A 13,362-nucleotide genomic window follows, 5' to 3' on the forward strand; every position below is an offset into this window, starting at 1 on the left:
TGAACATGGCTTTCAAAAATGAGGTAAACAAAATGGAAAAACTCGTTGGGAAATGACTCCTTGTCACCTCCGTGCATCAGTCATGTGATGAGAGCAGGCAAGAGGACAAGTGCATTCTGGGGGTTGTGAGGAACGCCGGTGGGTAGTGCTCAAACTACACCCTTCATGAATACAGGGTCTAGTATTTACTCCTGGACTGCTTGAGGCTAATGTCTCTATAATTTTCCCTCCTTTTTTTTTGCAGGTCCTTCCTACAAAGGACTTGACTAATGATCCATGGACAAAATGAAGCATTTAAATTTATTCATTAATCATTCATCTCCAGCTCATTGAAAATGCTAAACTTCCACAAAATTAAGATTGAATATTGAAAAGTGATTGAGAGAGACAGCTCTCTGAGAAGACAGGAGAAACAGGGAATAAACAAAAAAAGACAAAAAAAACCCCCACAGACAGAGGCAGAGGGGAAGGGTGGGGCATGGCCCCGGCGTAGGTACGGCCGCACAGGTATACTAACCACACTATAAGGTCAGGAGGGGTTTAGTAGGTGTAATTAGATCATGGAATCTGGAGAAGCGTAGAATTTCTGTCAACACGGCCCTGTAATTATTCTCTTTTCCAATTAATGGTGACATAGATTAATTATCTGATGAGGCAAAGCCAATTGCAATCATTCACCCAGCTAAAATTAGATCATTCCTGACAGCAGCATGAAAGTCACCTGTTTCATTGTTATGGATTGGGCTGTAAGGAGCACAGAGGGTGGAGAGACTGAAGCATGCTGGGTGGGGTGGGGGGGGGATATAAGTGAGTTGTCTGGTACACAGGTGAGTGTCCAATTACTCTGCTATCTGAACTGTATGCATCGCCCCGTTCAATCCATCGCCGTCCAGGCACCTTTGAGCGTCCGTCACCGCGACGGCAGTGTGGTGGCCGGGGGACAGGCCGTGCGTCAGGGGGCGCAGGAAGGCAGAGATGCGGCCGTCGGCCCTGGACAACTGCTCCTGTTTAAACAGGCAAACAAACAGCATCAATAAGGATCAAAAACAAACAAACAAAAACACTGAGAGAAAACGAGATGGTGAAGCAGAGGCTGAAGGCAGCGAGGAACTGCAGGAGAACCAGGCCTGGGCCCCCAAGCCACGTCCTGCTGCCCGGCCGAGCGAGGGCAGACCCGGGCTCCATTTCTTCAGGAAAAGCAAAGAGAAGGAGGAAAGAAGAAGGAAAGAAAATAGGAAAGAAGGAGAAGCAGATAGCAGGCAGTGGTCCTGGTGAACTGTTCATGTGGGTTCAGTGCACATCTGTTTTAAAAAACCTCAGCGACCAGTTTTTCTATTAAACTGCTTTGCACTGTCAACCAGCTTGGGAATCTGAGCTGGCCTAGCCATGCAGAAATTCTCTGACTAACAATTATATCAGAAACAAGATCTTGGATTATGGTCTCCAGGGAGAAGCACAGTGGGCATCTGCTCCAATTATTACCGGCCATTCAAAACTCTCCACCCTGCTCTCTGTTGTTAGCAATTGTCAGTTATGCTATCCCTGGTGTAAACTTGCATAACCCGGAACTGAGTGCCCGATTTTGCAATAGCGTTACGAGATGACAGGCTCTTGCTCTCGCTCTCTCTCTCTCTCTCTCCTCTGCATCCCTCCACTCTAGTGGAGCTCGGAGCAGACGTTGCTTTCTGCTTCAGGAAGACGCAGCGACAAAAACCAGAGACGCAGGCGTCGCCATGGCCGTTTGCGTCCGGCCGACGTGTGGGCACCTTCTGATATAAGAGCAGTGGGGACAGAAGCGTTGAAATACTTCGGGAGTAAACTGGTACACGCCATCCTGCTTGAGGAGTTTCTTAAACTCCACCTTATTACAGGAACTCCACCTCATTACCAAGCCATCTGTCATTTGGCGATGTCAGTGTGGAGTTCCAAAGGCAGATGCAGAGAAATTCTCAAATGCAGAAACTAATTTAAGGTCATACAAACAGTCTATGGCCCAATCACCCCTCTCCAAGTACAACTGGTCTCCTAATTACCAAGAAATTAGCTGAACAATAACAGAAGTAGAATATTAGAAGTTAATGTAAACAAAACATTGTTTAACAAAATGCTTACACTTTTTAATAGTTTCCCCTCATTAATGAAATATTCAAAGACCGCATTAATGATAGTGTGCAAAATGTGGTACAGATTGTAGAACTTGATAATGTAAAGCACTGTACTATGACAGCTGGTCTGCATAATGACTTACTGTGAGGACTACTGTACAAAGCTTCACTTGGGTTTGGTGGCTGGCTTGCTCTACTCTAACCAATAGCACTATGCTAAGCTGTTGTGATTGAGTCATTTTACTGGATTCTATTTCTTGGAATTTATTCTCTGGATTCTCTGTCTTGGTGGTGGGACTTCTAATAAAAAAGAAGGGATGGATTCTAGCTAAATTTGAAACGAAACAGCACGCTTAACCCATGTTCCTTTCTCCTGGAATCGGTTTATTGTATCTCTCAGAAACAGAAACAAGCGTTTCTTTGTCGGTCTAGTGATTTACGGCTCAAGGCGGACGCAGCAATCCGAGCTGACAGTCATATCATTGCCCTGTGTTCAGGCACGTGGAACACCAGGCTCAGATAACTGCTCGCCTCAAATTACAATACTGGCACCAAGCTCTGATGCCAGGATGGTGGCATCCAATGCTTCACTTTATACGCTGTGAGCCAGTGGGCACTGAAACGAACAGGCTGAAGTCAGAAACGCTGCCGTTATCGTCGACTCTGGATAAACATTTAAAGCTCAAATCGTTTGAATCTTTGCAAACTCGGCACGTGCTAGACCTGATCTGTGTCTCGTAAGCTGCCGGAGGCATTCGTCTTTTTCTCAGCGGTGGTCACATTGACTTCAGTGATATAGATGTAGTTTTTCTTGTATTACCTAAAAATACAACAGACTACAGTTTGTTTTTAGACCAGACAGTATTGGCTTATTGAACACACCATGGGTTAAATGCCTGAAGTAACACTGACTCTTGTTTTTACACCTTAAAGGTTTAGATCTCATTACTCCTCAGCACCTGTCCTGCCCCCCCCCCCCAATACTATTTTTCCAATTTAACTTCATCATTTGTTTTTTTTTATCTTTAAAATTTTATCTTTAAAATTTTATTATCTCTTTGGAGTTTGATCCTATTTTTTCTGTATTTGTATACAGCTGTTGTTTGGATACTATTTGGGGCTCCACAAGATATAATTTTTAACTGTTATCAAAATACTGACCTTAGTAATAGTGATATCAGATAACATGTTAAGTTTGGATGCTGTGAATGCAAATAAGTCCTTTTAACATGTCCCATTGATTTACTGTGCACGTAACATGCTGACCAATCGCATGATCCAGATCAGGTCAGAGTCTGGTCTCATGAGCATAATCTCATCAGGTCAGTGTCTGGTCTCATCAGGTGAAGAGTCTTTAGTGAATTTTGTCTTTCACATAATCAAATGTAAATAATTTGGATCAAAATTAACTCTGAATGATGTCACATCAAATGTTTTACCGGCCTACACTGCAAGACCAATACGTGGGAACAGGATGGCAAAACAGAGCTGTTGTCCAGACTTGTTTTTGTACAGTGCTGAGGTCCAATTCTACACTCTTCTACTCTATATTAAGAGAATACTTGTGAAGTGTTGTAGCTGAGTGAAGCAACTGAGCAATACTGTACAACCTTATGCTAGGTGGTTGATACAGCAGCGTAGCCTTAAACGCTTTAAACCCCTTGAGGTGGGCAAACTCACAGCCTTGAATAGACCCCCTGCCTGCCGCTGTAATAACCTACCTGAATCATCGCTACGTTTGGTCGGCCAAGTAATGCAATATAAAACTACGCCGTTTTGCTTGTGGGGCTCTGCATGTGCAGGAAACTTGTTGGTGTGTCGTGGCCGTGGTGTGACGGGGCCGTGGTGTGTCGGGGCCGTGGTGTGTCGGGGCCGTGGTGTGACGGGTCCGTGGTGTGACGGGTCCGTGGTGTGACGGGTCCGTGGTGTGTCGGGGCCGTGGTGTGACGGGTCCGTGGTGTGACGGGTCCGTGGTGTGTCGGGGCCGTGGTGTGACGGGTCCGTGGTGTGACGGGTCCGTGGTGTGTCGGGGCCGTGGTGTGACGGGTCCGTGGTGTGTCGGGCCGTGGTGTGTCGGGGCCTTGGTGTGTCGGGGCCTTGGTGTGACGGGTCCGTGGTGTGACGGGGCCATGGTGTGTCGGGGCCGTGGTGTGTCGGGGCCTTGGTGTGACGGGTCCGTGGTGTGACGGGTGCGTGGTGTGACGGGTCCGTGGTGTGACGGAGCCGTGGTGTGACGGGTCCGTGGTGTGTCGTGGTCATGCTGAGCTTCACAGAGTTATGAAGGAGGTGAGTTGTAGCGTGCAGAGTAGGTTATATAAGGATGATCCACACTCTTAGGAGTGCGCACTTATGCTGTGGTATGAAGTCGTCTTCGCGCTTCTGTTTACTCTTGGGAAGAAAGGTGCATGCTTTTTGTTTCCAAGTGTTAAATACATTCTCTGTGCAGCGGTTTTGACCAGAGTTCAGAGTTCAGTCTCACAGAATTCCAATCTACAAACACACACAAGTGCACACGCACATAAACAGCACAGCAGATAATCAACCTAGTGGTTTTCTCAGTTCTGAAGTCCTTTTCCGGCTTTAGCCCTTTAGAGAACTTCTTTGAGTCTAATTCTGAAGAGGTCCTGATAAACCGAGGTAAGCCTGTATGTAGTTCTAGGCCTACACCACACTCATCCTGGGGCAGAAGGAGAACGCCAGGCCTTGTGTCCCGCCGGACCTACTTGATCCGTGCCGGGTGGTAATTGAAGGCAGCACGACGCTTATTGATCGCGGTACTAAACAGATCGCTTCTGAATGTCGAGCGTGTGAGCACATCGCGCCTTTCCCCACAGCGGGTCCTTGGGCACCTTGGCAGCGTATTGGTACTGCGGCATTAAATGTGCGAGCTGTGTGTGCGTGAGAGCAGGGCTGGGGGAGGAGATCTATGCTAAGCTCTGACACTGTTGAGTACGGCTGCCCCTTTGTCCTTCACACTTGGAGGATTCCTAAGAACTCCTCGCCTTCATGCTCCAGTCCCCAGGCCCACTTCCTGAGCTCGTTTCCCCTGACTGGGCCGCAAACACACCAGGGCTCAGCTCATTACAGCCCCCACACCCACTGCCTAGACCCCGCATTATAGTCCCCACACCCGCCACCCAGACCCCACATTATAGTCCCCACACCCGACACCCAGACCCCGCATTATAGTCCCCACATTCGACACCCAGACCCGCATTACAGCCCCCACACCCAGACCCCGCATTATAGTCCCCACATCCGACACCCAGACCCCACATTATAGTCCCCACACCCGACACCCAGACCCCGCATTATAGTCCCCACCTCCGACACCCAGATCCGCATTACAGCCCCCACACCCAGACACCGCATTATAGTCCCCAAACCCGCCACCCAGACCCCGCATTATAGTCCCCACATCCGCTACCCAGACCCCACATTATAGTCCCCACACCCACCACCCAGACCCCGCATTATAGTACCCACACCCACCACCCAGAACCGCATTATAGTCACCACACCCACCACCCAGACCCGCATTATAGTCCCCACACCCACCACCCAGACCCACATTATAGTCCCCAGACCCGACACCCAGACCCCACATTATAGTCCCCAAACCCGCCACCCAGACCCCGCATTATAGTACCCACACCCACCACCCAGAACCGCATTATAGTCCCCACACCCACCACCCAGACCCGCATTATAGTCCCCACACCCACCACCCAGACCCACATTATAGTCCCCAGACCCGACACCCAGACCCACATTATAGTCCTCACACCCGACACCCAGATCCCACATTATAGTCCCCACACCCGACACCCAGACCCCACATTATAGTCCCCACACCCACCACCCAGACCCCACATTATAGTCCCCACACCCTCCACCCAGACCTACATTATAGTCCCCACATCCGACACCCAGACCCACATTATAGTCCCTACACCCACCGCCCAGACCCCGCATTACAGTCCCCACACCCACCGCCCAGACCCCGCATTACAGTCCCCACACCCGCCACCCAGACCCACATTACAGTCCCCACACCCTCCACCCAGACCCGCATTATAGTCCCCACACCCACCACCCAGACCCGTATTATAGTCTCCACACCCACCACCCAGACCCACATTACAGTCCCTACACCCACCACCCAGACCCCACATTACAGTCCCCACACCCACCACCCAGACCCACATTATAGTCCCCACACCCACCACCGAGACCCCACATTACAGTCCCTACACCCACCACCCAGACCCATATTATAGTCCCCAAACCCGCCACCCAGACCCCGCATTATAGTACCCACACCCACCACCCAGAACCGCATTATAGTCCCCACACCCACCACCCAGACCCGCATTATAGTCCCCACACCCACCACCCAGACCCACATTATAGTCCCCAGACCCGACACCCAGACCCACATTATAGTCCTCACACCCGACACCCAGATCCCGCATTATAGTCCCCACACCCGACACCCAGACCCCGCATTATAGTCCCCACACCCACCACCCAGACCCGCATTATAGTCCCCAAACCCGACACCCAGACCCACATTATAGTCCCCAGACCCGACACCCAGACCCACATTATAGTCCCCACACCCGACACCCAGACCCCGCATTATAGTCCCCACACCCACCACCCAGACCCGCATTATAGTCCCCACACCCACCACCCAGACCCACATTATAGTCCCCACACCCGACACCCAGACCCCACATTACAGTCCCCACACCCACCACCCAGACCCCACATTACAGTCCCCACACCCGCCACCCAGACCCCACATTATAGTCCCCACACCCACCGCCCAGACCCCGCATTACAGTCCCCACACCCAACACCCAGACCCGCATTACAGTCCCCACATCCGACACCCAGACCCGCATTATAGTCCCCACACCCACCACCCAGACCTACATTATAGTCCCCACATCCGACACCCAGACCCACATTATAGTCCCGACACCCGCCGCCCAGACCCCACATTACAGTCCCCACACCCACCACCCAGACCCCACATTACAGTCCCCACACCCACCACCCAGACCCCGCATTATAGTCCCCACACCCACCACCCAGACCCGCATTATAGTCCCCACACCCACCACCCAGACCCACATTATAGTCCCCACACCCACCACCCAGACCCACATTATAGTCCCCACACCCGACACCCAGACCCCACATTACAGTCCCCACACCCACCACCCAGACCCCACATTATAGTCCCCACACCCACCACCCAGACCCCACATTATAGTCCCCACACCCACCGCCCAGACCCCGCATTACAGTCCCCACACCCAACACCCAGACCCGCATTATAGTCCCCACATCCGACACCCAGACCCGCATTATAGTCCCCACACCACCACCCAGACCCCACATTATAGTCCCCACACCCTCCACCCAGACCTACATTATAGTCCCCACATCCGACACCCAGACCCACATTATAGTCCCTACACCCACCGCCCAGACCCCGCATTACAGTCCCCACACCCGCCACCCAGACCCACATTACAGTCCCCACACCCTCCACCCAGACCCGCATTACAGTCCCCACACCCACCACCCAGACCCGTATTATAGTCTCCACACCCACCACCCAGACCCACATTACAGTCCCTACACCCACCACCCAGACCCCACATTACAGTCCCCACACCCACCACCCAGACCCACATTATAGTCCCCACACCCACCACCCAGACCCCACATTACAGTCCCTACACCCACCACCCAGACCCACATTATAGTCCCCAAACCCGCCACCCAGACCCCGCATTATAGTACCCACACCCACCACCCAGAACCGCATTATAGTCCCCACACCCACCACCCAGACCCGCATTATAGTCCCCACACCCACCACCCAGACCCACATTATAGTCCCCAGACCCGACACCCAGACCCACATTATAGTCCTCACACCCGACACCCAGATCCCGCATTATAGTCCCCACACCCGACACCCAGACTCCGCATTATAGTCCCCACACCCACCACCCAGACCCGCATTATAGTCCCCACACCCGACACCCAGACCCACATTATAGTCCCCAGACCCGACACCCAGACCCCGCATTATAGTCCCCACACCCGACACCCAGACCCCGCATTATAGTCCCCACATCCGACACCCAGACCCTCATTATAGTCCCTACACCCACCGCCCAGACCCCGCATTACAGTCCCCACACCCGCCACCCAGACCCACATTACAGTCCCCACACCCTCCACCCAGACCCGCATTATAGTCCCCACACCCACCACCCAGACCCGTATTATAGTCTCCACACCCACCACCCAGACCCACATTACAGTCCCTACACCCACCACCCAGACCCCACATTACAGTCCCCACACCCACCACCCAGACCCACATTATAGTCCCCACACCCACCACCGAGACCCCACATTACAGTCCCTACACCCACCACCCAGACCCATATTATAGTCCCCAAACCCGCCACCCAGACCCCGCATTATAGTACCCACACCCACCACCCAGAACCGCATTATAGTCCCCACACCCACCACCCAGACCCGCATTATAGTCCCCACACCCACCACCCAGACCCACATTATAGTCCCCAGACCCGACACCCAGACCCACATTATAGTCCTCACACCCGACACCCAGATCCCGCATTATAGTCCCCACACCCGACACCCAGACTCCGCATTATAGTCCCCACACCCACCACCCAGACCCGCATTATAGTCCCCACACCCGACACCCAGACCCACATTATAGTCCCCAGACCCGACACCCAGACCCCGCATTATAGTCCCCACACCCGACACCCAGACCCCGCATTATAGTCCCCACATCCGACACCCAGACCCTCATTATAGTCCCTACACCCACCGCCCAGACCCCGCATTACAGTCCCCACACCCGCCACCCAGACCCACATTACAGTCCCCACACCCTCCACCCAGACCCGCATTATAGTCCCCACACCCACCACCCAGACCCGTATTATAGTCTCCACACCCACCACCCAGACCCACATTACAGTCCCTACACCCACCACCCAGACCCCACATTACAGTCCCCACACCCACCACCCAGACCCACATTATAGTCCCCACACCCACCACCGAGACCCCACATTACAGTCCCTACACCCACCACCCAGACCCATATTATAGTCCCCAAACCCGCCACCCAGACCCCGCATTATAGTACCCACACCCACCACCCAGAACCGCATTATAGTCCCCACACCCACCACCCAGACCCGCATTATAGTCCCCACACCCACCACCCAGACCCACATTATAGTCCCCAGACCCGACACCCAGACCCACATTATAGTCCTCACACCCGACACCCAGATCCCGCATTATAGTCCCCACACCCGACACCCAGACCCCGCATTATAGTCCCCACACCCACCACCCAGACCCGCATTATAGTCCCCAAACCCGACACCCAGACCCACATTATAGTCCCCAGACCCGACACCCAGACCCACATTATAGTCCCCACACCCGACACCCAGACCCCGCATTATAGTCCCCACACCCACCACCCAGACCCGCATTATAGTCCCCACACCCACCACCCAGACCCACATTATAGTCCCCACACCCACCACCCAGACCCACATTATAGTCCCCACACCCGACACCCAGACCCCACATTACAGTCCCCACACCCGCCACCCAGACCCCACATTATAGTCCCCACACCCACCGCCCAGACCCCGCATTACAGTCCCCACACCCAACACCCAGACCCGCATTACAGTCCCCACATCCGACACCCAGACCCGCATTATAGTCCCCACACCCACCACCCAGACCCCACATTATAGTCCCCACACCCTCCACCCAGACCTACATTATAGTCCCCACATCCGACACCCAGACCCACATTATAGTCCCTACACCCACCGCCCAGACCCCGCATTACAGTCCCCACACCCGCCACCCAGACCCACATTACAGTCCCCACACCCACCACCCAGACCCCACATTACAGTCCCCACACCCACCACCCAGACCCACATTATAGTCCCCACACTCACCACCCAGACCCCACATTACAGTCCCTACACCCACCACCCAGACCCCACATTACAGTCCCCACACCCACCACCCTGACTCGCATTATAGTCCCCACACCCACCACCCAGACCCACATTATAGTCCCCACACCCACCACCCAGACCCCACATTACAGTCCCCACACCCACCACCCAGACCCGCATTATAGTCCCCACACCCACCACCCAGACCCCACATTATAGTCCCCACACCCTCCACCCAGACCTACATTATAGTCCCCACATCCGACACCCAGACCCACATTATAGTCCCTACACCCACCGCCCAGACCCCGCATTACAGTCCCCACACCCGCCACCCAGACCCACATTACAGTCCCCACACCCTCCACCCAGACCCGCATTATAGTCCCCACACCCACCACCCAGACCCGTATTATAGTCTCCACACCCACCACCCAGACCCACATTATAGTCCCCACACCCGCCGCCCAGACCCCACATTACAGTCCCCACACCCACCACCCAGACCCCACATTACAGTCCCCACACCCACCACCCAGACCCCGCATTATAGTCCCCACACCCACCACCCAGACCCGCATTATAGTCCCCACACCCACCACCCAGACCCACATTATAGTCCCCACACCCACCGCCCAGACCCCACATTACAGTCCCCATACCCACCACCCAGACCCCACATTATAGTCCCCACACCCACCACCCAGACCCCACATTATAGTCCCCACACCCAACACCCAGACCCGCATTATAGTCCCCACATCCGACACCCAGACCCGTATTATAGTCTCCACACCCACCACCCAGACCCACATTACAGCGGGGTCTGGGACTATAATGTAGTCCCCTCCACCCAGACCTACATTATAGTCCCCACATCCGACACCCAGACCCACATTATAGTCCCCACACCCACCACCCAGACCCACATTATAGTCCCCACACCCACCACCCAGACCCGCATTATAGTCCCCACACCCACCACCCAGACCCACATTATAGTCCCCACACCCACCACCCAGACCCACATTATAGTCCCCACACCCGACACCCAGACCCCACATTACAGTCCCCACACCCACCACCCAGACCCCACATTATAGTCCCCACACCCACCACCCAGACCCCACATTATAGTCCCCACACCCACCGCCCAGACCCCGCATTACAGTCCCCACACCCAACACCCAGACCCACATTATAGTCCCTACACCCACCACCCAGACCCGCATTATAGTCCCCACACCCACCACCCAGACCCCACATTATAGTCCCCACACCCACCACCCAGAACCGCATTATAGTCCCCACACCCACCACCCAGACCCCACATTACAGTCCCCACACCCGCCACCCAGACCCCACATTACAGTCCCCACACCCACCACCCAGACCCGCATTACAGTCCCCACACCCGCCACCCAGACCCCACATTACAGTCCCCACACCCACCACCCAGACCCGCATTACAGTCCCCACACCCACCACCCAGACCCGCATTATAGTGCCCACACCCACCACCCAGACCCACATTATAGTCCCCACACCCACCACCCAGACCCGCATTATAGTCCCCACACCCACCACCCAGACCCACATTATAGTCCCCACACCCACCACCCAGACCCACATTACAGTCCCCACACCCACCAACCAGACCCACATTATAGTCCCCACACCCACCACCCAGACCCCACATTATAGTCCCCACACCCAACACCCAGACCCGCATTATAGTCCCCACATCCGACACCCAGACCCGTATTATAGTCTCCACACCCACCACCCAGACCCACATTACAGCGGGGTCTGGGACTATAATGTAGTCCCCTCCACCCAGACCTACATTATAGTCCCCACATCCGACACCCAGACCCACATTATAGTCCCCACACCCACCACCCAGACCCACATTATAGTCCCCACACCCACCACCCAGACCCACATTACAGCGGGGTCTGGGACTATAATGTAGTCCCCTCCACCCAGACCTACATTATAGTCCCCACATCCGACACCCAGACCCACATTATAGTCCCCACACCCACCACCCAGACCCACATTATAGTCCCCACACCCACCACCCAGACCCGCATTATAGTCCCCACACCCACCACCCAGACCCACATTATAGTCCCCACACCCACCACCCAGACCCACATTATAGTCCCCACACCCGACACCCAGACCCCACATTACAGTCCCCACACCCACCACCCAGACCCCACATTATAGTCCCCACACCCACCACCCAGACCCCACATTATAGTCCCCACACCCACCGCCCAGACCCCGCATTACAGTCCCCACACCCAACACCCAGACCCACATTATAGTCCCTACACCCACCACCCAGACCCGCATTATAGTCCCCACACCCACCACCCAGACCCCACATTATAGTCCCCACACCCACCACCCAGACCCCACATTATAGTCCCCACACCCACCACCCAGACCCCACATTACAGTCCCCACACCCGCCACCCAGACCCCACATTACAGTCCCCACACCCACCACCCAGACCCGCATTACAGTCCCCACACCCGCCACCCAGACCCCACATTACAGTCCCCACACCCACCACCCAGACCCGCATTACAGTCCCCACACCCACCACCCAGACCCGCATTATAGTGCCCACACCCACCACCCAGACCCACATTATAGTCCCCACACCCACCACCCAGACCCGCATTATAGTCCCCACACCCACCACCCAGACCCACATTATAGTCCCCACACCCACCACCCAGACCCACATTACAGTCCCCACACCCACCAACCAGACCCACATTATAGTCCCCACATCCGCCACCCAGACCCCACATTATAGTCCCCACACCCGCCACCCAGACCCACATTACAGCCCCCACACCCACCACCCAGACCCGCATTATAGTCCCCACATCCGCCACCCAGACCCCACATTATAGTCCCCACACCCGCCACCCAGACCCCACATTATAGTCCCCACCTCCACCACCCAGACCCCACATTATAGTCCCCACACCCGCCGCCCAGACCCCGCATTATAGTCCCCACACCCGCCACCCAGACCCGCATTATAGTCCCCACACCCGCCACCCAGACCTTGCTCCCGTTCAGAAAGCGATGCGTTTCGACGAAGCTCACTGAAACAGCACACAGGGGGATCTTCACATCGTCGTTTTGGCTCCCTGACGTG

The 13,362-nt window shown here is 54.6% G+C and overlaps 1 protein-coding gene across 7 annotated transcripts in view; it reads right to left on the reverse strand.

Moving 5' to 3' along the window:
• Nucleotides 1-281: 281 nt before the first annotated feature.
• ccdc178 (coiled-coil domain containing 178) overlaps nucleotides 282-13,362 on the reverse strand; it is a 46,776-nt gene continuing 33,695 nt past the window's right edge. For all 7 annotated transcript variants that reach the window (XM_076970288.1, XM_076970286.1, XM_076970285.1 and 4 more), the window contains one exon: nucleotides 282-1,004. In XM_076970288.1, coding sequence (XP_076826403.1) covers nucleotides 840-1,004 — 165 coding nt within the window. In that variant the 3' untranslated portion in view covers nucleotides 282-839. The remainder of the gene's footprint in view (nucleotides 1,005-13,362) is intronic.

This window comes from Brachyhypopomus gauderio, chromosome 13, assembly GCF_052324685.1.
Source record: "Brachyhypopomus gauderio isolate BG-103 chromosome 13, BGAUD_0.2, whole genome shotgun sequence".
Lineage (NCBI taxonomy): Eukaryota > Metazoa > Chordata > Actinopteri > Gymnotiformes > Hypopomidae > Brachyhypopomus > Brachyhypopomus gauderio.